Consider the following 27,828-nt stretch of genomic DNA (forward strand, 5'->3'; position numbering starts at 1 on the left):
AACAGAAATCAAAATGTGACATGTTTGCCATACATTTTCCCTAGAAGTAGTTTCTGCGTTGTGCCTGGCACGGGGCATGGCTCCGTGACCTCTCCCGCCGCGCTGTTCCCATGCAGGCCACTGTGCACTTGCTCCAGTCAGAGGGTGTGGAGCTCAATGACCATCCCAAGCCCACCGAGAACTTGAGCCAGCACCCGGCAGGCTATGTGCTCGAGTCCCCCGAGGAAAACTCAGAGTGGAACACGTACAGGTCGGGGCCGCGTGACTGGTGGGGTCCCCGTGCCCTCTGCGCCTGTGGCACCGTCTGTCCGTGAAGCGCGGGCCCTGTGGCCGCCGGGGGAGACGTGGAGTAGAGGGCAGGGCCGTGTCCAGCCAGGAGCGCGGCTGGTGTCCTGCGTGAGAACAGCCGCAAGACTGGGGTCCAGGGTTTCGGACTTGTGTTCATCCCGACCTTCCCGTTGTTAGTGAGAGTGAGATGCTGGGGAGGAGCGAGGGGCAGCTCTGTAATCGGCTCAGAGGAAAAGGTGTGCAGGGCCACACCGCGACGGCTCCCGTGTGGATGACACAGCGTTTCCCGTGGCACGGCCAGGAGACTCGCCCACGTGAGATGCCTTGAGCAGGACCCGTGGGAAGCGGGGCTGTGTTAATAATGACAGTCCGAGTTGTTTTTTAATCTAATAGTATTTTTTTAAAGTGAGGGACTGGATGTATTCTCACGTCCCGGGAGCTGTGCCGTACGTGGCTCTTCTCACCCAGCGACGGGGGAGAAAGGCCTGCTCTCCTCTTCCCCAGCTCCCTGGAGCGCGAGGAGCGCGATGGCCTGCCTCCAGGGCGTGCGTGCACCGGGGCGCCCCAGCGGCCGGCTCCAGGAAGGGAGCATGCGCCACTTTGTGCGGATAGTTTGACTTGATGGAAGGTCCCCTGTCCCTGTCGGTTCAGAGCTGCCACCAGGCGAGGCTGCCACGCCTGTCTGGGGCCCAGGCCCAGGCGTTCCCATTTGCAGGAGGGTCAGCAGGCCAGGGCCAGGCCCCATCTGACCCAGGGCCTGGTTTTGTACAGCCCAGGAGCTGAGTGGTTTTGCCATTTTAAAAATCTGTGAAATAACATAGAGGAAGATACGCAAGAGAGACGACCGGGAGCTGCAAAGCCTGGTCACCGCCGGCCCCTTACAGAAAGGGTTTCCATGCCCAGTCCCAGGTGGACAGTCACTCGCCCACAGTGCTGCGTGGACCTGGTCGCCCTGAGGAGAGGGGCCGCTGTGTGAGGGGCGGCCACGGGGTGGGCAGGCAGCCGGGTGGTCCTGGGGCAGGACTTTGCCCTCAGGCGGGGAGCTGGGACTTTGTAGACCAGGTACCGAGCGAGAGGGTCTGATTTGCGTGTGTGCCCGGGGGATGTCCCGGGTGGAGAAGGGGGACTGGGCAGGTCCAGGGTCCTTTAGGAGAGAGCATGGCAGGCACCCCCCAGCAGGGGCACCTCTCTGACCCCGCTCCCCAGCCAGGGCAGGGCCCTGGACAGACGTCACGCTGGGTCTGTGCTGCCCGTTGGGGAAGGTCTTGCTTCAGAGGCGAGCGTGGCGTGTGGGTCCTGCAGGAGCTGGATCGAGGGCCTGTCGCAGTACGCCATGAACTGCTGGCTGCGGTCGGCGGAGATCGGACAGGAGATTCAGGAAGCCTGGATCGTGCACAACGCGATGGTGTACGTCCTGAACCACAACCACCATCTCATCGTGGCCGGGCGGCAGAAGGAGCTGGTGGACGCCTTGTACCACCTCCTGACCATCGTCAAGGTCGTCGGCCACAACGGGTGGGTCCTGGCCCTAGAGCTTTGGGGTCGGGCGGGTGTCCCCCTTCTTTAGTGCTGCTCAAGCAACCCCAGGGTCCCCATTTACTAGCTGTGCACCCCTGAGCCAAACACTACCCTCTCTGAGCTGCGGGGCAGTGTGTGGGGATCCAGGAGGCTCCCGGGAGCCTGCAGGCCTGCCCGGGCCTGGCCTGGAAGCCCAGCCTGTTTCTGACGCTAAAGTAGAAATTCAAGAATGAATGAGTCAGAATGCGGCAACATAGGATGTGATTTTTTAAAAAGTTATGACTAATAAAGAAAATGGGCCATGAAACGAGGAGGTGCCCAGTGGCCTCCCTTCGCCGGTGGGTGTGAGGCCGGCTCGGCCTCTGACATGGCGCCTGCGGGGCCTCGAGCCCGGGCCGCCTCGTGGCCGCCGTGCAGCGCGTTGCTGTTGCAGACGAAGATCCGAGTCCCCAGTTCGCAGTGCACGGAGATCACCTGTGACCATTTTAAACGCTTTAGTGCCACCTCGTTTCTGGTGAGAACCACGGAGGTTCGGTGCAAGCCCATTTGCTCTGGTGACTGATGGAAGTTCTCTGACCACTACCCCGGCCTTTCTGTCCAGCCCACGCGGCCCAGGGTCGCCTTCCACTGTGAAGGTACCTGTGTCAGGGGACGGCGCGTCACCACAGCAGGCCGTCCCCGCCAGCTGCCTCCCTCCAGGCCCGAGATCGGCTCCTTGAACAGGTGCCGCCTGGTGTCGGCCACCTTTCTGTTTAATCCCGGAAGATGGGGACCCCGTCAGCACAGCTGTCGTGGACTCTGGGGACTCAGGCCTCGCGTCTGTGCTTCACCCGCTGACACCTTGTGTTCCAGCGACCCCCTCACGTTGGCGATGCTCTGCAACGCTTTGGCTCGAGGCCTAATTATCAGCTGGATCCCAACCCAGATGCCAGAAAAGTCTAGAAAAGTCATTCGACCAAACCCGTTGCACACACCACTGGACCCGGGAGCCATCTCTGAAATCAGAACGGCGGTGGAGGTATAGCCCGCTGTGCGAGCAAGCAGGAGGCCGGGTTCGCGGGCGGCCCCTCACCGCAGTCCCGGTCCCGGGGTGAGGACAGGGAGCAGTGGGGGTGAAACTGTCGGCCTGTCCATCTCCGGGGAAAGGGGCGCTGAGCGAGGATGGGGAAACAGGCTTTTCTCTGAAAACGAGGAAGCAGCGTCAGGGAGCGGACGTCCCTCAGGCCCAGGGCTGCCTGTGCTGGCTTTTCCAGCACAGAGGACAATAGGGGTGCGAAGCCAGGAGAGTACAGAGCAGCCGGGACCATGTCCACAGACCACGTGCGTGGCCAGAGGCTGTGAGCAAGTGGGAGCACTTGTCCCGTGAAGGTTGCCTCCCGATCAACGTGCACCCGATTGCAGGAACCCACGAGGAGGAGGAAAATCTCGGTCTTGATGGATGTGGAAAAGCATTGGCAAATCCATCACCCGTTTCTAGTTCAGAGGATCTTAGCAAGTTCCTTAGGGAGTTTCAGGGAAGCGGCAGGACCTGCAGCTGCCTCGAGGGGCGAGGAGGTGGGGACTCAGCAGGTGCCCTCGGAGAGAAAGGCGTGAGGAGCCACCGTGCCGCTGCCGCCCCATGGCTGCCCCGGGCGTGCCAGAGGGGTGAGGGCGTGGGAGGGCGAGCCGCACACCGAGATCTCAGCTCCCGGCCGCTCTGGACGGGCCCACGCTTGGCAGGCGTGTACGCCTCGGTTGCCGTCTGCACCAAGAGCCAGGCCCGCTTACGGTTAATGATTTGGGTCTTGGCTCATGTTTCTCTGCTTAGAGTCCCGGTTTTATGAACAAGGACGCCTTCGTTTCAGGTCTGCGAGTTTGCCCTGAACCTGACCAATGGGACGGTGCCCGAGGAGGTCGTGCCCATCGAAGCCCGGCAGCAGCTCATCGCCACCTGGGTGAAGGCCAAGCAGCTGCTGCAGCAGCAGATCGGGACGAGGCTGGGCCCGGAGGAGCAGGTGCGCTGTGGGCGCTGCCTCTCCCCCGTCTCCCTCCCCTGGGGCCTCGCCAGCCTGGAGGGCAGCGCACAGCGGGCCGTGCCCTTCTGTCCAGGGTGCTCCCCTCCACGAGGGCTGCTCCCACTGAAGTCACCGCCCCGGCCCCTCCATCTGCCTAGGCCATGGTGTCTCCCCTTCCCCCAGCCCACTGGCCACTCTCCTAAATGTCCACCGAGCCACTGGGCCTCTGGGGGTGCTAACCACCCTCAGTGGTGCTCACCGTGGCCTTATTCAGAGGTGCATTCAGACAACAGGGGGCCTGCTTTGGCCAGATATCAGGGGAACCTGAGCTGTGAACACAAGGCTGTGGGAGGGGGGGCTGGGGGAGCAAGGGGGGACCCGGAGAGGAGATGGGTGTGTGGCTGCAGAGGGAGCCTGCCAGGGGCTCTGCCTGGAGCCAGAGGGCACTGGGACAGGGGGAAAGGGAGACCGGAGAGGCAGTCAGGGTGGGCATCTGAGCGGCCAGGATCGAGGGCCAATTGGAGGGGGACGGAAGGAAGGCCATTCCCGCTCTGCTGGTGGCCTGCCCTCCACCTGCAGCCCATCCGCCCAGCCGACTGACCACTCTGCGTCACTTCGTGCCTCCTGATGGTGTGGGAAGGCCACCGGGAGACAGACTTTTATACAAATGGCTCTGATGGCTGCCACGGAGCTGGTATTTCACGGGGTTGAAGTCCCGAGTGTCCCAGACCCTCCCTGGGTCCCCTGGACTCATGACACCCCATGCTTCCTTCCTCAGGGCACCAACGAGGACATCAACTCCGTGACCAGAATCCTGGTCGCCCTGGAGATGTATTCCTGCAACGGGCTGGGCCTCATGGACTTCACCGTGACCTCCTTGTCTCACGTAGGTGTCACCTCCTTCCTCAGGCGTCACCTTCCCCAGGTGTCACCCCCTCCCCCAGGTGTCACTGTGCCCCGAGGCCCAGGTAGTCACCACCAGGTGTCCTGTTGGCACGCCAGACAGAACCCCCCACCTGAGGCCATGTGTTCCAATCCTGCTGCTCAGAGGCAGAGCCGGGGTCAGAGGGCCTTGCCGAACGTGGCCAGCATTGGCACCTGGCCTGGCTGAGTGACCGCGTGCTCACCAGCACCTGTCGTCCCCCTCAGGGCACCTGAGTTTAGTGTCACTCGGCACCTTCCCCCTGAGTTTCCTCTGTGGCTCCATGTAGAGCAGGGTGCTCCTGGGGATACTGAGGCAGCGTGGACACCGGGGCATCTGCCCCCCAACAGGCGACCCTGAGCCCGAGCCCGGGCCTAAGTTCACGACTAGTGATGCGGTAACTCAGCCTTGTGGTGTTGGCGTGGGATGGCCCTTTACCCACGGGTCTCTCTGGAATCACATCACTCTGTAAGCCACAGTGAGGTGCAGGGTTTCAGCAAATGAAGTAGCCCCAGCTGACAGCACCCACCGCGGTGGGCGGAGGGGTCACCCCGCACAGAACGCCCCCCCGCTCCGCACAGCTGCTGAAGATGGTCTCCGAGTGCCACTGGACGGACCCCCTGGTCCAGCTGCAGACGCTGGCCCGCCTGAGCCACTTTGCCTACACCGCCCACGACCACGAGGTCACCATGGCGTGCTCACAGAAGGTCATCCAGATGGGCGTTAAGTACCTGAAGATGTCCAGCCCGTGAGTAGCTTCCCTGGCGCCTGACTCCTGGTGACCCCGTGACGTGGCTGTCTCCCTGCCTCCCCCCCCCCCCGCCCCCATCAGGAGGAACAGGAAGAATGCTCGTAACCACACATCGGTGTGTAGGGGCACTCGTGGGGACCAGGGATGACTTGTGTAGAGGTTACGGAGCGGTACCCCCACTCACCAGACCCCACCCACCTCTGGGCATCCCCAGCAGCCCAGCCAGGTGCCCGTGCAGCCTCTGTCCCAGCCCCACTTGGCCAGGACAGCACCGCCCCGGGGCCCCGGGAGAGCTGTGCTCGGAAGGGTCCTGAGGCCACTGCAGCTCACCAGCTGCCAGCCTGGCAGGCACAGAGGTGGAAAGGGGCTCACAGATGCCCTGCCCTTCCCCACAGACATGGGCTTGGTTTACCAGGATTTTGAGTGGGCAGCAAGGCACCCTAAGTACGTTAGAAAGTAACTAAAGGGCAGTTTCCGTGAAAGGAAAATGCCCTCTCCCAGCCCCTCTCAACCCGAGCGCTGCTGGCTCCCCAGAGGCCGCCGCCGCCCAGGTCCCGGGATGGCCCAGGTGGCCACAGGGCGCTTCATTTGCTGACAGTTTGCTCACGGCTCACAGGCCCCATTCAGCTGGTCGGTAGATTATGGTTGTGCTGAATCTTCCCTCTATTTCCAAAGGTGAGGCTTTTAAAAATTGTTGTTGCTAATATAAATATTTCTCCACTAAACACTGTTTTCCTTGAGGTTCTATCTTCAGCTCACTTCCTGAATCTGTTTCCTGAAAGTCGAAATCACTGACCCATGTGGCAGTGCCTCGGACATGCCGAGGGCACACACAGGGACCCTCCAAGGGCTCTGCATGCGTCACCTCATTTATCCCTCACAACGGCTGTTCCCACGCTGCAGACAGGGATACTGAGGCCGAGGCTAAGTCACCCCCGCTGGTGGGTGGCAGAGCCAGGATTGGAGCTGATCCAGACCAGGAGGAAAACAGTCATTAGAATAGAAAAAACCATCAACAGACCCTGACACAACACAATGCACTTAAAACAGCTACTCAAAATAAACGAAAGGATGTTTAAAGGACAAATTAATGGACAGGTGGAGAATTTCAACAAAGAAATGAAAACTATAATGAAGGACTAAGAGGAAATTCTAGAACTGAAAAATACAATACTCACCATGGAAATAACACTGGAGAAGCGCTATGCCACGAGGGTCAGCAGGCTATTGAAACTGAAGCTCTGGGGGACAGAGGCAGGGGGGGGGGCAGAGATGCATCCGCTTGGAAACGTGGCAGCCGAGCCCTGGCCGGGCGGCTCAGGTGGTTAGAGCAGCCTCGCGCTGTGCCAAGGTTGCAGGGACCCCGGTCAGGGCACAGACAAGAAGCAGCCAGTGAAGGCATCAGTAAGTGGAACAGCACATGGATGTTTCTCTCTCTCTATAAAACATCAATCAATCAATAAAATGTAGCAGCAGAAATGTTTTCAAATTGAATTAAAAATAACCCAGGGATCCAGCATTTTCAATGAGCTGCAAGCAGTATGAACACCAAGAAAACCACGTCTGCTTTCACTGTGGTCAAATTGCCGAGGACCGAAGGTGGGAGGAAAGCCTGGAAAGAGGTTGGAAGGGGGAAAGACACACTCAATACAGGGAAACAAGGACAGGACTGCTGACCTCTCAACAGGAGCAATACAGAAACCAGAACCCTGTCAACCTAGAATTCTCTACCCACCATGCATGAATTTCATGCACCGGGCCTCTAGTGCTAAAAATAATGAAACAAGAAGGTATAACTAAAACCCCAATGGCAGAGGTAAAATGGGATACTGAAAAATACTCAATGCTGAAGAGGGGAGGAAGGAAGCCAGGGGCACACGGGAACAAAGGAAGGTGAGCAGCAAGACCATGTCAATACCTCCGTCAAATATAAATGGATCAGCACTCCAGTTAAAATACGGAGTTTGTCCTGCCAAATACGGAAACCAGAAGCTGAAGCGGTTTCAAGAGACCTCTTCCGATAGAAAGACGCAGGTAAAAGTGAAAGCGTGGGAAAAGACGCACTCTGCAAACACTCGTCATGGCTCAGCGTGTGACGATGTTAAAACACCCCAGCTGTATTGTCAGAGATAAGGATAGGCATTTCATAATGATAACAGGTTAAATCAGCAAGAACACAAACATCCTAGCACTAGCTGGTTTGGCTCAGTGGATAGAGTGTTGGCCCACGGACTGAAGGGTCCTGGGTTCAATTCCAGCCAAGGGCACGTACCTTGGTTGCAGGCTCAATACCTGTGCGGGAGACAACCAATCATTGTGTATCTCACATCGTCGATGTTTCTGTCTCTCCCACTCCACTCCCTCTAAAAAATCAATGGAAAAATGTCACTGGATGAGGATTAACGAAAGGAAGGAAGAAAGGAAACAAACATCCTAAATATGTGTACACTTAATATCAGTGCTTCAAAATTCAAGAAGCAAAACTTAAATACCTTCACAGTTATACACTGAGTGGCCAGATTATTATGATCTCTGAAGGCATAATAATCTGGCCACTCAGCGTAGCTGTAGATGTCCTCATTCCTCTCTGCAGCTGAAAGTACAAAGGAAGCAGAAAGAGTCAGCGAGTGTATAGATGATGGGAGTGATGCTGGCCTTGGCCACATGCTGTCTCCAGCAACTGCTGGTGCCCGGGCGGGGCCTGCTCCCACCCCCGGAAAGAGGACGGCCTGGGGGTCATCTCCAGAGCAGGGACCTGACCCTGCGTGGCAGACCCTGCAAGCCAAGGGGCAGCAGCTCCCCCTGGGGCTCCTGTCTGCTCCCGCAGGCAGCTCCCTGGCTTCAGGGCCCCAGGCCCAGGCAGGGCGTGTACCCAGGGGCCTATGTATGTCTCTCAGAATCAAGTCGGTGCCCGCTGGGCTGAGTTGCAGGCATGTGATCAGTCCAGCCTGGACAGGGGTGATGTCTTAGTGTGTGCGGTGTCCTGTGGGCCCAGCCTGGCTGGCTGGGCCAGCAAACGTCTAGGGAGCAGGATTCCATGTTCTCCGTAGCTCGCTGAGTGGGAGCTGCCCAGAACTGAGCCCTCGTGTGCACCGGGGCTCCCAGAGGGGCTTGTTCTGCTCACCGGCTGCTGTGCACAGCACCCCACAAATTATCATTTAAGACATCAGTTGATGCTGGTGTGTTCTTCCTCCTGGGGGCACCTTTCCCTCCCCCCTCCTCTTCCCCCACAGGCGTGCGTCTCCTGAACTCGAAGGTCCCCTTGAGACTTGCAACTAGGGGAGCAGTGGGCAGTGGCAGCTCATCCCAGGCTAAACCCCTGACCTTGTTCCAAGGCCCCTTTCCTCTGACTTCTCCGTGAGTCAGAGCTGCCCTGCCCAGGCTCTCCTGATGCTTCTACCCCAGGGCCTTCCTTGTCTCACTGTCCCCAGCTTTAATAAGCATCCACTCACAATTTAAAATATATTTTAAACAAGACACCAGTTGATGCTGTCTGGTGGTTCTCTGGGTCGACTGCACTCAGCCAGTTAGTTCTGGTTTGGAGACGTTTGGGAGACTGCTCCAGGCACCCCGGGCTCACCCACCTTCCTGCACCCTCCCCCACACCGCCCTCCTGTGTGCTAAGGCGTCTCTGTCTGCAGGGCCCAGGCTCAGCTGATGGCAGAAATGCTGAGCGCCAGCGCCTGCATCCGGGGCCGGAGCATCATGGAGAACCTGAAGGGGCGGAAGCAGCTGCGCCTGGCAGCCAGCAAGGCCTTCACCGAGAGCGTGAGGTGCGCCGCGCTGCTCTGCGGCTGAACGGATTGCGTGTGTGGTGGGTCTGGGTGCGTGTTGTGCATGGGAGATACATGGCAGCTGCAGTGCCCTGAAATGAAGAGCATGACACGCAGTAGGGACTGTCACTGCGGCCGGCCCTCCCTCACAGACCCCGTGGCAAGGGTTGGGGGGGGGTCAAGGCAGGGGGCTATGGTGCAAGGAGATTCACAGCCGGGACCCCCAGGGGCATGTCCTGCAGACATGAGCACAGGCTCCAGGTCAGACACTGGCCTCACCCTGCCCTCTGAGGACCCAGGGGCTTTCGGTGAGTGCCTGCGTGTCTGCAGCTCGCTAGGTCAGGCCTCCCTCTCAGGTTTGGGGGCATCGCGCAGAACAGCGCCCTGGTGATGCTGGCCGCACGGCACTACTGGAACACCCAGCTCCCGCTCCTGTCCTCCGCGGCCAACAGGAAGAAAGCCTGGCAGACCATTCAGAGTATCGTCAACATCATCAACAAGACGGAGGCCAAAACCCAGGTGCTCCAGGGCCAGCTTCCGGGTCCCACGGCTGCCTCTCAGGCTCTTCCTCCAGAGGAGGCGGGTGGGGCTCCCAAGCAAAGGCAGACCCCTCGGAGCTGCTCAAGTTGGGAGGGGGGGGGCGCCCTGGCTGAGCTCAAGGCTTAGTTCTGACTTCCCTCCCCCACTGCCCTTCTCCACCCTCCCTCCCTCCAAGAGACCCTGACCCTTCCCTGGAAAGCTCCGTAGGAGAGGAGAGAGGGGGGTGGGGGGTAGGACCCTAGGATCAGCTGAGGAAAGCACAGAAGCCGCTGGACAAGATGCACACCAGGGCTGGGCAGGTCTCAGCCTGACTGACGTCCACCCACCTGCACCCTATCATGGAGGTGGGAACTTTCCTAACCCTAACCCTCATCTCAGTGAGCACAGTGTTCCCAGGTTCAGCACGTTGGAGCCTTGTTGTGGCTGGACAGTGTTCCATGGTATGCAGACCTCGTGTCGTTTATCTGCTCCTCTGTGGATGGACATGGGTTGTTTCCACCTGCGGACCGTGTGAACGGTGCTGCTGTGAACACGGGTGCACAGACACAGCTCCTGTTGTCGGTTCCTTAGGGTCGATACCCAGGGGTGGAATTGCTGGGTTCTGTGGTACTTCTGTGTTTGGCCCTGGAGGCACTGTTGGGCTGTTTTCCACAGCGGCTGCACCATTTTTCATTCCCACCAACAATGTTCAAAACTTCCAGTTTCTCCACATTCTAGTCAGCACTTTTATTTTCCATTCTAAAAATGTAGCCATTCTAGTAGGTGTGAAGTGGTACCTCATTGTGGTTTTGATTTTAATTTCTTTAATGACTGTTGAGCATCTTTCATGAGCTTATTTGTTTTTCTTGTCTAATCGCTCTGGCTAGCATTTCTAGTACAATGTAGAATAGCAGCGGTGTGAGAATAGGCGTCCTTGTCTTGCTCTTGATCTCAGAGGGGAAGTTTCAGTCTTTCACCGTTGAGGACGGTGCTTTCTGTGGGTTTGTTTTAAATGCCTTTCATTGTGTTGGGGAGTTCCCCACAACTCCTCGTTCTCTGAGAGATTGTGAGATTTCGTAATGAAAGACTGGCTTTTGTCGAATGCCTTTTCTCCATCAATTGAGATGATCATGTGGCTTTCTCCTTCCTTCTGTTGCTGTGATGCATCACAATGATTGTTCTTCTTCTGTTAAAGTGCCTTGTGCTCCTGGGATAAATCCCACTTGGTTGTGGTGCATAATATTTTCTTATGCCCTTGGATTTGATTTGCTAATACCTTGTTGAGGATTTTTGCATTTATATTTGTAAGAATATTGGTCTATAATTTTCTTGTGATTCCTTTATCTTGATTTCCTTTCAAAATAATCCCAGTCTCATAGAATGGATGAGTCAGGAAGTGTTTCCTCCTTTTCAATTTTTTCGAGTTGAGGAGGATTGAAGTCAAGTATTTAAATGTTTGGTGGAATTCACTTCTGAAGCCATTTGTTCCAGGACTTACTTTATTGGGAGGTTTCTGGTTACTGATTCAGTCCCTACGTGTTAGAAGTTTGTTGAGATTTCCTATTTCTTTTTGAGTTAGCTTAGGTGACGTATGTGCTTTTCAGGGTTCTTCCATTTCTTCTAAGCCAGTGGTCGGCAAACTCATTAGTCAACAGAACCAAATTAACAGTACAACGATTGAAATTTCTTTTGAGAGCCAAATTTTTTAAACTTAAACTTCTTCTAACGCCACTTCTTCAAAATAGACTCGCCCAGGCTGTGGTATTTTGTGGAAGAGCCACACTCAAGGGGCCAAAGAGCCGCATGTGGCTCGCGAGCCGCAGTTTGCCGACCACTGTTCTAAGCTATCTAATTCGTTGGCGTACAATTGGCCATCGGACTCTCTGTTATAATCCGTTTTGTCTCTCTGGGCTTGATAGGAGTGTTCCCACTTTCATGTCTGATTTTAAGTGTTTGTGTCTTTTCTTTTTTTCCATGTCAGTCTAGCTAAAAGTTTGTCAATTTCATTAATCTTTCAAAGAGCCAACTTTTGGTTTCATTTGTTTTCTTTGTTTTTCTATTCTGCATTTTCTTGATCTCTGCTCTAATCGTTATTATTTCCTTCTTGCTGCTATTTTGGGTTTAGTTTGCTCTTTTTTAGTTCTTTAGGGCCTAAGGGACTAGTGTAGACATTTGGAGCTTTTGCTGTGCCTCATTTTTTCCCTCATGTGCTTTGATCCCCCTGATTTAAAGTGACAGGAGTGACCTGGATGCCTTGTCACTGAGGAAGCTGTAGACCGGGGAGGCCTGCGTGTCCCCTACGCAGCTGGCCTTGCGCTGGACAGCCTTTCTCATGGGAGAGATGTGACTTAGTGTCTTAGAAACTTAGCTGCAATCTCTGTCATTCGACGCGGAGGCAGACGAAGCACCAGGTGGGGAAGGAATAAGCGGCAGCTTCAAGGGCATGTCTCGTCGGTTCTGCTTCAGGAGAAGGAAGAAGTGCAGCTCCTGCACCAGTGGCCGACCGCGGACCTGCAGAGCGGAGGCACCTCCCAGGGCTCCTTCCTCCCAGGTGAGCAGCCGCTGCCGCCGCACGCGGGACGGGAGGCCGCGGTGCCTCAGTCCCCGGCCCTTCTGTAAGGCCAGCGTGACCGTGGCGGAAACCGCAGGCGGCGTCCGCCAGCCGTCAGGCTGTGACCGGCACTGCCAGTGCTTTCCATCAACGGCCTCGCGAGGCCCCCGTGTGCACAGGGAACCGAGGCCTGTTGGTCCCCTTGTCCGGGGCCGCACGGTCCATCCAGGCCGCCCAGGCTGCCTTGACATCTAGCCTCTGGCTTGTTCTGATGGATGAATCATAGTCAACTTCCATAAAAAAATACCGATCTTAGAACAATGAAAACCATATTTAGAATCCACATTTAAAGAAAGAAATGATGAGTATCTGCTAATTCACCATCCCTGTTAGTGTAAGCGTCCTCGTGTGTGCTCAGGATGTGAGTTAGAGACACAGACTTGACTTAAACAGAATGTGACGGCATGGAGTTAAGCACTAGGTTAGTCTAAACCCCGACAGTTACATGGCTGGCGGTGCTGCCGAGAGAGAGGCAGGTGGCAGCCCTCGGGGGCGGCGAGCAGCGTCACGCAGGAGCCCTGGTGGAGAGCCAGCCCGCGTGGCCCGTGAGGCACCGGGGACAGTGCAAGCCACGGCCACAGTACTCTGTGCGCTGAAAAAACGTCACCCAGGTCAAATGGAGTCGCAGTTTTAAAATTCAAATTCCAGGAAAAAACAGAATGTGGAATGGAGCAAAGCAAGAGATTTTTGTGGGAATCTTATTTCCTAAACGTTCAAGTTGTCAAAGAGGCACAATTTCAAATACATGAAAATTTAAATAATGAGAATAAAGAAAACGCACAACATGAAAAAGTCAGCACTGGGGAAACGTGCGCCGGGTTTGGCAGCTGAGCGAGGAGCTCCGTAACCATCCAGAGGCGCAGTGGTGGTGGTGGTGGGGGGGGGGGTCTGCTGTGCTCAGGCCCAGGGGGGCTCCATCCGCCCCCGTGGCCTCCAGGGGAGGCTCCATCCGCCCCCGTGGCCTCCAGGGGAGGCTCCATCCACCCCCATGGCCTCCAGGGGAGGCTCCATCTGCCCCCGTGGCCTCCAGGGGAGGCTCCATCTGCCCCCATGGCCTCCAGGGGAGGCTCCATCTGCCCCCGTGGCCTCCAGGGGAGTCTCCATCCGCCCCCGTGGCCTCCAGGGGAGGCTCCATCCGCCCCCGTGGCCTCCAGGGGAGGCTCCATCCGCCCCCGTGGCCTCCAGGGGAGGCTCCATCCGCCCCCGTGGCCTCCAGGGGAGGCTCCATCCGCCCCCGTGGCCTCCAGGGGGGGCTCCATCCGCCCCCGTGGCCTCCAGGGGAGGCTCCATCCGCCCCCGTGGCCTCCAGGGGAGGCTCCATCCGCCCCTGTGGCCTTCAGGGGAGGCTCCATCCGCCCCCGTGGCCTCCAGGGGAGGCTCCATCCGCCCCCGTGGCCCCCAGGGGAGGCTCCATCTGCCCCGTGGCCTCCAGGGGAGGCTCCATCCGCCCCCGTGGCCTCCAGGGGAGGCTCCATCTGCCCCCATGGCCCCCAGGGGGGCTCCATCTGCCCCCGTGGCCTCCAGGGGAGGCTCCATCCGCCCCCGTTGCCTCCAGGGGAGGCTCCATCCGCCCCCGTGGCCTCCAGGGGAGGCTCCATCCGCCCCCGTGGCCTCCAGGGGAGGCTCCATCCGCCCCCATGGCCTCCAGGGGAGGCAGTGGGGCCGCGGGGACGCCTGTCCCAGCCCAGGCCCCTGCAGCCCTGAGCCCTGTCCCCGCAGAGGCCGATGATGACCTGTCCCTGCGGGCCGCGCTCTACGGGATGCTGTTCCACTGCCACGCCGACAATGAGGACTGGGAGGGCGGCCTGAAGGTGCTGGACGAGGCCGTGCAGATGCTGCCTCGGACAGCGCACCGCCTGTGAGTGCGCCCCACCCTCCCACCCCGACCGGGACCCCCCTGCCAGGAGCCCCTCCTGCAGCCCCGTGCCTTCGCAGCCCACCCCTCAGGGCCTCCCCCACTCTCCCTTTTCTGACGACTTTTCTCCACGAAGAACCCAACACCAGAAGGGTAGGGATTGACGACGCGACATCCACACGAAAATAATAAATTTAAAAAATAAATTTAAAAAATCGACCACAGCACAAAAGCCCAAGCAACTCAGGTTCCATTTTGCTTTATCTTTGTAAGTAGGGAAATGGACCAATACTTCCCGGTTGGGTGAATAATACAGTTAATTTTTTGTCCTTCGATTCCAGAATTAATTCCTCTTTCACGTCCCTTTAGCTTGATTTTCAAGCATATGGTCATCGTGAAGGCCAAACTTGGCCAGAACTTTACAATGGAAATCCAGAAGTTTAAAGACGAGAGTGAGGATTATTTGGCACACATGTGGCACCGCCTGGCCTTGAACTCCAAGAACGTCTACGGGGAGTTGACCTGCTATCAGAACGCAATCCAGGCCTTGCAGGTATGGCCCCGATCAGTCCTGGAGGTGATGGGGGGATGGGGTGAGGGGTGACAGCGGTTCACGTGTCAAGGGCAGCAGACCGTCCCCGTCTCTCCTCGTCCTTTCCAGGGTGGAGGGACAAGTTGCTGGTGTAGGAGCCCGTGTCCCTGTCACTGCCTGGGGGCATCTGGCCGCCTGCCCCACTGAGGACTTCCTTCCCTTGGCTGCCAAGCCCCCTCCCTACCCAGGGCCCCTCTTACTGCTCCTGTTTGGGGCCTCCTTCCCTGCCCCCCACCACATCCCCTCCCTACCCAGGGCCCTTCCTACCCAGGGTCCCCACTCCTGGTGACCTCAATCAGTGCCCTGGGCTAACGGCTGCCTCTATGCTGATTCTGCTCATAGACTTCCCTCCACTCTGACCTTGAAAGTCCTGCTGCCCCCTCCACTCTTCCTTCCATCTCACCGGCATTAGCCCAGCATTCCCCAAACTCCTGTGGCGCGACACCCTCCTCCCTGCCTTCCCGACTTTTAGAACCCACCGCAGCCCCCCTCTACCTGTGAGCTGTGGGATGAAGAGTGTGGGGGTGAGGGCGGCCGGATAAGTGGGAGGCCAGAGCCCACCTGCTGGCTGGCGCCTTCATTCCGTTGTGCAGCGATGACGGGCCATTTGTGCACGGCAGGACCCTGGGGCTGCACGCTGGGAAGGGCACCTTCTCTGCCCTCCAAAGCCCGTTAACCACAGAGCCACCAGATAGAGCCTCACACACATTTCAGCCCGCGCCGGAGGAGACAGGCTGGGAGAGGGATGCCAGGGGCCAGTCGAGGCCGGCGTGGCGAGCAACCTGCTCCGGGCAGGCGGGGCACGCAGGGTCGGGGGGCACTGGGCTGGGCTGCGGGTGTCCTCAGGGAGCAGGGGCCTGCGGAGGCTTTGCCAAGCTCTGTTCTCGCTACATGTTGCACATGAACACGGTCCCTTGGCCCTTGGGCGGCCGTGATGAGCCTGGACGGCCGGATGAGTCCCAGTGGAGGAGTCTCGCTGGGATGACTACAGGGTGAGAATGAACCATTTGCTTCTAGAAGGTGAAGCACCAAACTGCTGGTGTCCTAGACTGTGGCGGGGTGCCGCATCAGGGTGCTGAGTGGGGGTGCAGCGTCCCATCCCTTTTCTGTTTAATCCCAAAGAAGCCCGAGAGCGCGTGGCACAAAGTCAACTACGTCATGGAGTTCAGCGAGTGGCTGTATTACCAGCAGTTCCCCATCGAGGACGTGACCTTCCACCTGAACTGGGCCATCGACATCCTGCTGGGGATGAAACCTTCCAGGGACACACCTGAGCCAGCCGGTGAGGCGACGCGGCCAGGGACGGCTCCCGGGCACGCGGTCCCTTCCGCTGTCCCTTCCGCCGTCTCCTCTGGCGCAGAGAGCGGCCCTTCGGGGGTAACGGGGAGGCGCCTTCTCCAGGCCAGGAAATGGAGGCGGCCCTAGCCCACCCCAGGCTGCGTGGCCCCTGCAGTGTGTGGAGGCCGCAGAGGGGTCTGGCTTGGGGTCAGAGGTGGGGTTTGCTGAGCAGGGTGCTGGTGGGTGGGAAGCCTGGACAGCCTCACTGTCGCCACAACCTTGGCGGGGGGGGGGGTGCGGTTACAAACTGCGGGTGCTCCACGTGGCAGATCTGGGGGAGGCCAGGGACTGCGGAACTCCCTGGCGATGCCGACAGGCCTGCCCCGGGGACCCGCCCTGGAGGGAGAGGGAGCAGCGTTTCAGAGAAACCAGCCCCCTTTCCTGTGGGAGAGTGGCCTCTCCTGGACTGTGTGGGGGACTGAGAGGTGACCCCAAGCACAGGAGCCTGCTCTGTGGGGAGCATGACGTGTGCCAGGGGCCCGTGGGGCTGGAGAGAGGAGATGGGGCCCTGACAGACTCAGCGGTGCCGCCCGCAGGCCCCACGTTTCCAGAGGCGCTGGCAGGTCCGGCCTCCTTCCCTGCTTCCCTCCCCACCACCTCCTCAGCCCCCCCTCCCCCCACCGAGGCTGGTCCTGAGCCCCTGCTGTCAGCAAGGCTGAGGGCCACCTGAGGACCCAGGGCCCGGGGCAGGCGAGCAGTGGATACCCGGGGCCTCCACAGGCAACCTGCAAAAGGACAGTGGCCACGCCCAGCAGACAGAGTGTGGGGGTGAGGGCGGCCGGGTGGCTGCTGGGCTCCTGTTCTGGGTCCTGCTCCAGCAACAGTGCTCTCACACCACAAAGGGGAACGGCCCCCCACAGACAGGCCGCATGATGCTGCCCGGGCCGGGCTGCAGCACGGAGGCGGCCTCCATCCTGGCCTGCAGATTCGGGGGCCCTGGGAAAGGGCGACCCCCTGTCTGCACTAGAAGCACGTGGACTCGTCCCCTCGACGCCGAGCCCCCATCAAGGCAAGCTCAGACCAACTAGGGTGACCCGAGGAGGGGAGGTTCCATCGCTCCCAACCCCAAAAGTGACTCCAGAGCCGCAGATGCCAGCAGCTACCCCCTACCCTGGGCCTGGGACCGGTGTCTCCTCGCAGCCTGGCCGTGGCCACGGCACCCAGAAGTCAGGCCTGCTGCCTCCCTTCGGGGGAGAAGCCCTGGGCCCTGCGTGCTGGGCACACCTTCTGTTTTTTGTTTGTTTGTTTGTTTTTTATCCTCACCTGAGGATATTTTCCCACTGATTTTTAGAGAGAGTGGAAGAGAGAGCAAAGACAGAGAGAAACATCGATGTGAGAGAAACCCATTGATCAGTTGCCTCCTGCACGAGCCCCGATCAGGGCCTGGGCCAGGGAGGAGCCTGCAGCCTGACCAGAATAGAACCCGGGACCTTTCGGTCCGCAGGCTGACACCCTCGGAGCCAAACCGGCGAGTGCTGGGCGCTCCTTCTGGAAAAGGACTCCGCCCTCTGACCCCCGGGCCCGGGAGAAGGGCAGCGAGGAAGTGGCCACGGCTGCGGACACGAGTCCGGGCGCCCTCTCTTCCAGGAGAGCCTTCGTTCATGCAGATGACCCCGGAGAGGCTGGAGTCTGAGGACTTGGGGACGGCTTCCTTGGAGAAGCTGCGGAACGTGAGGCAGCTGGAGGCGCTGGCCCGCGCCCACATCCTGCTGGCCCTGCTGGACACCCCGAGTGCCGCCGGCTATCAGGACTACTGCCTCATGGCCTACTCCTTCCTCCGGCACATCTGGCAGGTGGGCCGCGGCCGCTGGGCCGGCACCGCTCCTCTGGGGACCAGCCCGGTGCTCAGTTTGGCTGCTTCCAAAGATTCTCTAAAGCCCGGGACGTGCCTCAGCTGGTCTGGCTCAGTGGATAGAGCGTTGGCCTGCGGACTGCAGGGTCCCGGGTTCGGTTCTGGTCAGGGGCACGTGCCCAGGTTTCGGGCTCAATCCCCACTGGGGAGTGTGCAGGAGGCAGCCAATCAATGATTCTCTTTCATCATTGATGTTTCTATCCCTCTCCTCCTCTCCTAAAATCAATAAAGTTATCTATATACACTGAGTGGCCAGATTATTATGATCTCTGAACGCATAATATTCTGGCCACTCAGTGTATATCCTATATAATAAAAAGCTAATATGCAAATTGTCCCCTCGACCAGGAGTTTGACCAGCAGGCAGGCCGGCCAACCTCTCATGTCCCCTCCTGCTGGCCAGACCCCACCCATGCACGAATTCATGCACCAGGCCTCTAACACACACACACACACACACACACACACACACACACACACACACACACAGATTATTATGCTTTCAGAGATCATAATAATCTGGCCACTCAGTCAAAGCCTGTGTCGTTCAGACCATCAGAAGCCCCTGCTGCTGGGCTTCCAGAATATTCTCCCCACCCACACACCCCTTCCCCCCACCTCTGTACATCCCCCTTCACAGCAGCTCTGGGTGGCCTTGTGTTCTTGGGGACCTCCTTCGGCAGTGCACCAGCAGGCAGCTCTGTCCAGACAGCCTTCTTTCTGAGGGCAAGTGTGCCCCAGGCCCCATCCTGCCCCTTGGCAGCAGGAAGAACGGGAAGGACTCCCCGCCCCGCGTGTCCCCCCTGGGGATGCTGCGGCCACCTCTGCCGCCGGCTCACCGGCCAGGCCCTGGCAGGCTGACCCGCCCTTCGGATCTGAGTGTCTGGGAGGAAGGTGAGAATGGGTGTCTGTTCTTAATGCTGCCAATTTTATTTCATTTCCCCAGGTTTCTTTATTAACAGCAAAAAAATCATTCTCAGAAAGTAAAGTCCCAGCAACAGCTAGTTCCAATTTGTTGCTGCTTAAAAAAGAGAGGGAGAAGGTCAAGGACAGGGACAGAGAGAAGAGCAAAGACCCGAAGCAGGTAACGCATTTCTCAGAGGTGCAGGCGGCACAGCGGGGGCCGGCCCCGTGCGGACACTCCTCGGCGTCCCAGGCTGTGGGCCCGATGAGCGTGTCTGTGCCTCCGTTTCCTCCTCTGCAGAATGGAGGCAGTGATATCTCTCTCACACACACACCCGGGGGAGCCAGGACCGTAATGGGAGGTGGGGTGGGGGGTGTCTGGCTTCTCCCTGGAGTTTATCCCACACCAGAGAAGTCTCCAATCAAAGGCCCTGCAAGGTGACCCCCAGGCACCTCTGGGTCCTGGTTGTGGGTGGGAGGGGCGGTGAGTTTCCCATCGCAGGGGGCTGTCCCACCCCTCCCCCCCGACCTTTCACCTGAGCGTCTGCCTGTCCACATGGCCGTGCTCCTGCCACCGCCTGGCATTGTCCCGGCTGCTCTGCCCCACAGAGCTGGGCTCCCGCCGGGGCTTGGCGCCAGCGCTTACTGAGTGAGGGTGTGGGGACGGCACCGTCGCGGTGCACGGGGCAGAGAGCCTAAGTCACGCTCTCCCAGGAGGGAGGGACGTCCCATCGAGTTTTGGACGTAAAATCAGACGTGGCTCCGGCAGGCGCTCTCCCCGGCTCCCACCAGTCTGCCCACACTCCCACTGGAACTTTCAGCTCCACTTTGCGAAGCAAACCCTGCGTTCCTGCTTCCCAGGGCCAAACCCCGCTTTCCGGCAAAGAGATGGAAGAGCCCCCCGCGAGCGTGGAGGCGTGGGCTGCCTACTTCTGCCCGGAGGAGGTGATAGCCTTCTTCAGACAGGACAGGAGCAACTTCACCGTGAACACAGCCAGCATCCAGAGGCCGGTGAGTGGACCGAGGAGCTGAGGTTTCCGTGTGAAACGCGCCGGGCGGAGAAGCACGTGGAGGGGCTGGTCTCGGGAAGTGTTGCCTCTGCCTCCATTTCTGAGACCCGTGTGACTACATCCGATGATGCCCCTCCTCGGGACCCGTGTCTAATCAGACCCGCACAGGCCTTTTGCCACGTGAAGTCACACGCACAGGTCCCGGGCGGGGTGGCTGGGGGGGGGGGGCGGCGCACCTGGTGACTTTGGGGGCCTCGTTCAGCGTGTTTCTTGTGCTTTAAAAAGTGGAGTCACTCGTGTGTGATCCTGAGGGTCATGTGGGGGCAGGCCTAGGGGCCCCCCGTGGCTCTGTGGTTTGTTCTCTGCTTGGAGCACGCCATTGCCCGCCTGGACCACAATCCCCGTGTCCTTCCCACTGTTGACGGACATTTGGGTGGTTTCAGTGGTGGCGTCCTCAGGTGAGGCCGCTGAGAGGGTTGGTGCCCACGTGTCTGGAGGGCACACCCACCGGCAGAGTTTGTGGGTTGCAGCGGGTGTGTGCCTTCAACTGCAGTGGGCATCGCAAAGTGCCTCCCGCAGTGGCTCCCGCTGCCACATCCTCACCGGAGGGCTGCACTCCTCCACACCCCTAGCCATCCTGCGGGGACCCAGCCTGGGCATTTAGCCTTTGGGGGCCCTCAACCCTACAAACAAAGTCAGAGGCACCCTGCAGCCTCTTGGCTGCCTCTTCCGTCAGCAGACAGCCCCAACATGTCAGGGTCCCCGAATACCTGCCTGCTTCCAGGTCCTGGCCCAGGAAGTTTTCTCAGTGTTGTTCACTCTTTCAGTGCTTTTAAGTAGGTTTTTAAATTAGTTCATCCAACTTTTCTAATTTTCCACTGAAGGCTGATGATTTTTATCAAATCTAGTGCAACATTATGAGAAGTATTAGTTGTGTGTGTACATAAAGAAGTTCTTTTAAGAAAAAAAATTTTGCTTTTAATGGATTGGTAGTTTTTAGTGGAAAAATAAATGAAACAAAAACATTAATTTGAATAAACTCATAAATGGATTGTTTCTTGTGAGAATCTTTACTATACTCGAGTGTGGTGAGTATAGGTGATTGCACGTGACAAAAGGATCGCTATTCATGAAGGAGGGAAGGAAGAGAGCCTGTCATTCATTCATTCACTGAACAGACACTTGTGGGACAGCCGCTGTGTGTTCTCTGAAGAAAGACCCGGTGAGCGAGCGGGCCAAGCTCCCTCCCCCTTGACCTTCCGTGTTTTGTGCGTTTGTGCAGACATACACTTTGTATTTCCTGGACCATTTGGTCAGGGCCCTGCAGAAGATGTCCCTCCATGAGCTCACGATCCCGGTCCTGCAGTTGGGTGTCCTGATTTCAGCTTGCGTGGTGGACAGCAAGAGCCTCAAAGACCTCTACCACCTCCGGTCGGTCTCCCTGCTTCCCTTTCAGGGAAATCTTGGTAGGGTTTGGGCGACTTCTCTGTGGGCTTCAAATCCTTTCAGAATAAACAGCAACTGCCCTGGCTGGTGTGCTCCGTGGTCAGAGCACCAGTCCTCCCACCGAGGGGTCTTGGGATCAATTCCTGGTCAGGGCCACGTACCTGGGTCACAGGTTCAATCCCAGGCCCTGGTCAGGCTGTGTGTGGGAGGCAACCAAACGATGTCTCTCTCACATCAGTGTTTCAATGTTTCTCTCTCTCTCTCTCTCTCTCTCTCTCTCTCTTCTTTCCTCTTTCTCTCCCCACCCCCTTCTACTCTCTCTAGAAATCAGTGGAAAAAATATCCTCAGGTGAGGATTAGCAAAAATAAAAATAAACAGCAACTTAGCATAGTTACAGATGGTTGTGTGACTAGAGAGGTGATCACATCATAAGGAACATCAGTGTCAAATCACCTTGTTGTACCTGAAACTAATGTAATATTTGCATGTCAACTGTACCTCCATAGCAGTGTTTTAATTGTTTTCCATAGCAGTGTTACTGTACTTCCATAGCAGTGTTTTAATTGTTTTCCATAGCAGTGTTACTGTACTCCCATAGCAGTGTTTTAATTGTTTTCCATAGCAGTGTTACTGTACTTCCATAGCAGTGTTTTAATTGTTTTCCATAGCAGTGTTACTGTACTTCCATAGGAGTGTTTTAATTGTTTTTCATAAGGACGAAAGCAGCGCAGGGCGGTGATGGGTGGTCAGGGCGCCGCCCAGTGTGCCTTGTCTACACCTCGGACAGGGTGGCCCCAAGATTGGGAACCTGCATTTATGGGAACCTACAAAGATATGAATGAATGTGTCAGTTTTTTTCGACCTGAAATTGGATAGAGCCACTTCTTCCTTTTCCCTAGTAATTTTGTTTAGCTTGAAAAATTATTGAAAATATCATCCCATTGTGCATCTCTTTCGAGTGCACGGAGCGCAGGGCAGCCCGACAGGCCTGCTGCGTCCTGGGTAACAGCTCCTGCCGCCCTCCCAGGCTCGCCCTCGTGTGCTCCGACCTGCGGCTGAGAGAAGCAGCTGCCCTCCACGAGGACGCGGTGGGGCAGGCCTACATCGGGGACGCGGAGCAGTCCAGGTGCGTGCAGCCAGGGCCCAGCTGCGTCCTGCGCGGCGGGACCCCTTTGCGAGGAAGAAGGAGCCACGGGGCCGGGGCCGAGGCGCCCTGCTCTCGGCTGCGTTCCCTCCATGCCTGGCCCCCACTGCCCAGCATGCCCGGACAGTGGGTGTTGGGAGGACCTAGGGGTACAGAGCTCAGGAAATCAGGGTCTGGGGCGCTCTGCTGGGGTGCAGCTTCTTACTTACTGACCCTCCTGTGTGCGGGCATCCCCCAGGCTGGGACGGTGCGAGGGGAGGGGAGACAAAGGGACCGAGATGGTTCATGGGTCTGGGTGCAGCGGTGAAGGTGAAGGTGAGGGCAGCGGGGGAGGCGGGCCCGACAGGAGCCCCGCCCATCTCGGCGGGTGGAGCTCCGTCTGGACGTCCAGGGCTGGAGGCAGACCCACAGCTGGATGCTTGAGTCTGGAGTGGGAGAGAGAACGGGCGAGAAGCGTGGGTTTGGGGGTCCTGTGCGGTGCTGCTAAGTCGTGGGGATTTTAGAAATCGTTGTCAACACGCGAGAGGACAGCGGCCTCTGGCAGACGTTGGACGTCGTGGTGCTTTGCTCGCTGGTGGAGTGGAGCGTTGCCAGGCGTTTCTTGGTCAGTGGGCGCTTCTTCAGCACGCTGCCCGTCTCACCCCGTCAGCTGCAGGAAGGAGATTGCCCTGAGGAAGGAGAAGACCAGGGAGCCGTCGTTGGAAGAAAGCCTGCCGGTGATGACCGAGCCCGTGCCTGCCGTGCCGCCAGGGGAGGTGCGGCCCCTCGTGGCCAAGGACCAGGTAGCTGGGCGCTGCCCTGCCCAGCGAGGGCCCTGGGGGGACAGGGCTGCAGCTGGCTCCGTCCTGTCTCCACTGCGCTGCGCCCACAGCCCCGTGCGCCCGTGTCCTGGGAACGCCAGGGACGGATGGCGTGTGTCCCCTCCATGGTGGTCCCCGGGGAAGACGAGACCACAGACCAATTTAGAAAGGGCCCTGGTGGGTGAGCAGCGATTCAGGGAAGGCAGCCTGGGTGGCGCTGAGGGGTGCAGACTGAGGGGTGCAGAGCATGGGGCTGGGAAGGGCGGGGCCCTCGCAGCCAGAGAGCGTCCGTGGGTCTGACCACTACCCACGCTCCCTCTGCTCCGTGGGCTCCCCTCCCGTGGGCTTGCCCATCAGAAAAGCACTCACAGCCACCACGTTGGAGACTTGGTGGGAAGACGCCAGACAGGCGCTGGGGTGTGCAGGCTCCTGCTGGGGACGGGCTGTGTGGGACCTGCACCAGGAGGCGGAGGGTCCTTGTGGTCTTGCTGAATTGCTGGAGCTCAGCGACCTGTCCCGCGCCCGTCAGGGGGCTGCCTGGGCCAGGAGAGGGGGCCCAGCGCCCCGAGCACAGGAGGGAGCAGGGCTGGCCCCGGGAACCAGCTCGGGCAGCTGGGGGTGGCTTGGTTGGTGAGAAGAGACAGGTGCCCAGGAGGAAAGCCGGGCTTCGGCGTCGGGCACAGACCTGGACGTCGGAGGCAGAGCCGGCTCGGTGTGTTACAGATCCTGAAGATAAACGGGGAGACTGGGCGAGGCCTGGAAGGCACGTCCTTTCCCCTCTTGTGGACCCTCAAAGCGGAAGTCCTGCTTGACATGGAGCTGTACCAGCCCGCGCGGCTGCTCCTGTCCGAGGCGCAGCAGGCCTTCCAGGTAGGCCGCCCTGCACCTCGCCGCCCGCACACACCCTGGGCAGCGCCTGGCTGTTTGGAAGCGGGTTTGGGGTCTTCCGGGTCTAGAACACGCGTGTGGTTCTCTGTGGAAAGTGCCTTTCAGGCCTTGTCTACTTTCCTGGTCGTCCCGCACCCACTGACCAGTGTCCTGCAGGGCCTGCTCCCGCGCTGCCGTGGGTTCCTTTCCTGCATTGCAGGGTCCCGTTCTGTCCTTTTGGGCATCTCAGTGGTGCGTGTGGGGTGAGGGTGAGGGACCTGGAGGGACCCCGGGCTCCTTCCTCCAGGCAGACAGGCCAACTCCCCCATCCCTCAACCCCGCCATGAACTCGTTCTCACTCCTCGGAGGTCAGCCTGAGACCTGCACACCCCTGTCCCAATGCGGGGGGTGTGGCCTCTCTGGGGTCTCGTTTTCCTCCTGGGCTGTGTCTCCCACGAGAAGATGTCCTGGGGGAAATCCAGGACGGAGTGGAGGCCCAGGTGTGCGTCCCTCCTGTCAGCGTCAGGTGCTCTCCATGCCGCAGACAGGTGGTCTGTCTGTCCATCCAGCATTCAGAAGTGTATTCCCTGGGAGGGTCACTTGTGAAGAACTCCAGAGAGAGAAAAGTCCCTGATAAATGTGTAAAGACTCAGGGGCACCTGCAAAGCCTCCCGACGTTCCGATCTCAGTTTCAGGCACTGGGACAGGTGTGGGCAGGTCTCAGGCACTGGGACAGGTGTGTGCAGGTCTCAGGCATTAGGGACAGGTGTGGGCAGGTCTCAGGCATTAGGGACAGGTGTGTGCAGGCCTCAGGCACTGGGGACAGGTGTGGGCAGGTCTCAGGCATTAGGGACAGGTGTGGGCAGGTCTCAGGCATTAGGGACAGGTGTGTGCAGGTCTCAGGCATTAGGGACAGGTGTGAGCAGGTCTCAGGCATTAGGGACAGGTGTGTGCAGGTCTTGGGCATTAGGGACAGGTGTGTGCAGGTCTCAGGCACTGGGACAGGTGTGGGTAGGTCTCAGGCATTAGGGACAGGTGTGTGCAGGTCTCAGGCATTAGGGACAGGTATGGGCAGGCCTCAGGAACTGGGGACAGGTGTGGGCAGGCCTCAGGAACTGGGGACAGGTGTGCGCAGGCTTTAGGAACTGGGGACAGGTGTGTGCAGGTCTCAGGCATTAGGGACAGGTGTGGGCAGGTCTCAGGAACTGGGACAGGTGTGGGCAGGCCTCAGGCACTGGGACAGGTGTGTGCAGGCCTCAGGCACTGGGACAGGTGTGTGCAGGTCTCAGGCACTGGGACAGGTGTGTGCAGGTCTCAGGCATTAGGGACAGGTGTGTGCAGGTCTCAGGCATTAGGGACAGGTGTGTGCAGGTCTCAGGCACTGGGACAGGTGTGGGTAGGTCTCAGGCATTAGGGACAGGTGTGTGCAGGTCTCAGGCATTAGGGACAGGTATGGGCAGGCCTCAGGAACTGGGGACAGGTGTGGGCAGGCCTCAGGAACTGGGGACATGTGTGCGCAGGCTTTAGGCACTGGGGACAGGTGTGGGCAGGTCTCAGGCATTAGGGACAGGTGTGTGCAGGCCTCAGGCACTGGGACAGGTGTGTGCAGGTCTCAGGCACTGGGACAGGTGTGTGCAGGTCTCAGGCACTGGGACAGGTGTGTGCAGGCCTCAGGCACTGGGACAGGTGTGGGCAGGTCTCAGGCACTGGGACAGGTGTGTGCAGGTCTCAGGCACTGGGACAGGTGTGTGCAGGCCTCAGGCACTGGGACAGGTGTGGGCAGGTCTCATGCATTGGGACAGGTATGGGCTTGTATTTCTTGGCTGCTCTGTCTCAGCCTCTTCCCCAGGCCACCCCGTCACCCAGCCACCTCATGTCTGAGAGTCTGGGGCTCTGCCCTCCTCTGGCGCCTCCCTGAGGCTCAGCACTCAGAGCCAGGGTAGCTCGGCCGGCGGCGTCTTTCCTGGGTGTCTGCAGGGACTGGGCCCTGCCTCCATGCTTTCCTGGGGAAGGCTGCACCTGCTCCCATCCTGTGTCCTCACAGCAGCCCAGCTGTCACCGGTCCCTCCCGCTGCACCCACCTGCTTCCGGTGGTGCACCCACCTGCTTTCCGAGCAGGTGCCCGGCCTCCATACCCACCTCCTCTCTGTGCCCACCTCTCCTCTCCCCACTCCAGCCACTGTCCCACCGCAACTGCACCCAAGCCTGCGCTGGCCGCTCGGGGGCCCTGGCTCTTGGGATGAGAGGTTTGAGCCCATCAGGCCTCCCTCTGTCAGCCTGGGAGCTGCATGCTGGCTGCCCGCTCTGGGCCCAGCCACCCGGGCTTCTCCCTGCCTCAAAGCCTGGCTCAGTCCAGAGGCCAGCGAGGCCCCGCCCCACCATCCCACCCCTCACCCCCCTGACATGTGCGGTGAGTGGAAGAAAGGCAGCCCTGGACCGGCATCAGGACAGCGACGCCCAGCCTGGGGGCCGAGGCCTCGGGGGAGCCCTTAAGCTGCGCCCCAGGATGGCGGGAGGGTGCTGGAGCCGCTGCTGAGGGGGGCTTCCCAGGGCTCTGACCCCGGCCCAGAGTCCTGCAGGTGGGTGTTAGCACCGCAGGCTCAGCCCACCTGTGCCCGGGGCAAGCGTACAGGTGCCTGAGGGTCGGAGAGGCGCCCAGTGCAGGACGCAGGTGTGGAAAGGCCTGCTGCCCGGAGCTGCTGCACTCCTGTCTGTCCCCTCTCCGTCTCTGTCCCTCTGTCCCTCCACCTCAGTCTCTCTGTCTGTCTCTCTCTCCATCTCTTTTCTCTGTCTCTCTATCTCTGTCTCTGTCTCAGTCTCTTGCTCACTCCCCCACCCTGTCTCCATGTGTGTTTGTGTTTCTTAGGATCTTAAGGATCTTTGTGCAGAAGCCAAATGCCTGCAGCTGCTGGCACAGTTGGCCAACAAGGAGAAGAACTACGGCCAAGCCAGGAAGATGATTGAGCGTGCGCAGCGCCTGGGCGGCGGCGAGGAGTTCTGGTACCGGTCCACGCTGACCCTGGCAGACACGATCTTGTCCACGGAAAAGGAAGGGAAAGAAGGGATGGTGAGGAGAGGCCAGCGCTGTGCTCAGCAGGGAGGGCCGCGGGCTGGGGCCCCGCTGACGCCCGTGTGCGCGCCCCCCAGGCCTGCCAGCTGTTCCAGAAGCTCATCGAGGTCTTCAAGGTGCTCAAGAGACAACGACCCAACCGCGCGCCCGTCCTGGAGTTCATGGCCACAGACCTGGAGGCCAGGTAACGTCTGTGGACGCGTGCTCGCGGCCAGGGGGAGGTCAGGGACTCGCACAGCGGGGGCCCCGCAGTCACCCTTCTCCAGCGACTGTGCACCCCTCACCCCTCTGAGGAACAACGTGTCTGTCCGGCCACTCGGGCTCTGGGCCCCTCGGAGCGGCGTGTATTTCTCTCCGAAGATGCAGGTGGCCTTGTCTCGTCCCTAACTTCTCAGCAAACGGCCCTCCTTACCCACGAGCATGCGTGGGCTTCCTGCGGCCTCTCCTGGGTGGAGGGACGGGCACCGCCGGCTGGGCGCTGGGGGTGGGGGTGGGGTGCACCTCCATCCACGGCAGGGCTGTGCTGGGTTGGGGCTCAGCCGCCTCCCCTCCTCTGCTCTGGCTGGTGTTCAGA

The 27,828-nt window shown here is 59.2% G+C and overlaps 1 protein-coding gene across 1 annotated transcript in view; it reads left to right on the forward strand.

Moving 5' to 3' along the window:
• CFAP46 (cilia and flagella associated protein 46) overlaps window positions 1–27,828 on the forward strand; it is a 57,736-nt gene that overhangs the window by 12,505 nt on the left and 17,403 nt on the right. The window contains exons 17-37 of the mRNA XM_054728939.1: window positions 117–250; window positions 1,591–1,803; window positions 2,659–2,824; window positions 3,651–3,800; window positions 4,579–4,686; window positions 5,304–5,470; window positions 9,115–9,246; window positions 9,603–9,765; window positions 12,232–12,316; window positions 14,096–14,234; window positions 14,601–14,784; window positions 15,946–16,105; window positions 17,728–17,954; window positions 18,960–19,144; window positions 19,753–19,927; window positions 21,209–21,357; window positions 22,401–22,499; window positions 23,167–23,299; window positions 24,041–24,187; window positions 27,051–27,251; window positions 27,332–27,438. Of these exons, the coding sequence (XP_054584914.1) occupies window positions 117–250; window positions 1,591–1,803; window positions 2,659–2,824; window positions 3,651–3,800; window positions 4,579–4,686; window positions 5,304–5,470; window positions 9,115–9,246; window positions 9,603–9,765; window positions 12,232–12,316; window positions 14,096–14,234; window positions 14,601–14,784; window positions 15,946–16,105; window positions 17,728–17,954; window positions 18,960–19,144; window positions 19,753–19,927; window positions 21,209–21,357; window positions 22,401–22,499; window positions 23,167–23,299; window positions 24,041–24,187; window positions 27,051–27,251; window positions 27,332–27,438 (3,224 nt within the window). The remainder of the gene's footprint in view (window positions 1–116; window positions 251–1,590; window positions 1,804–2,658; window positions 2,825–3,650; window positions 3,801–4,578; window positions 4,687–5,303; window positions 5,471–9,114; window positions 9,247–9,602; window positions 9,766–12,231; window positions 12,317–14,095; window positions 14,235–14,600; window positions 14,785–15,945; window positions 16,106–17,727; window positions 17,955–18,959; window positions 19,145–19,752; window positions 19,928–21,208; window positions 21,358–22,400; window positions 22,500–23,166; window positions 23,300–24,040; window positions 24,188–27,050; window positions 27,252–27,331; window positions 27,439–27,828) is intronic.

This window comes from Eptesicus fuscus, chromosome 17, assembly GCF_027574615.1.
Source record: "Eptesicus fuscus isolate TK198812 chromosome 17, DD_ASM_mEF_20220401, whole genome shotgun sequence".
Lineage (NCBI taxonomy): Eukaryota > Metazoa > Chordata > Mammalia > Chiroptera > Vespertilionidae > Eptesicus > Eptesicus fuscus.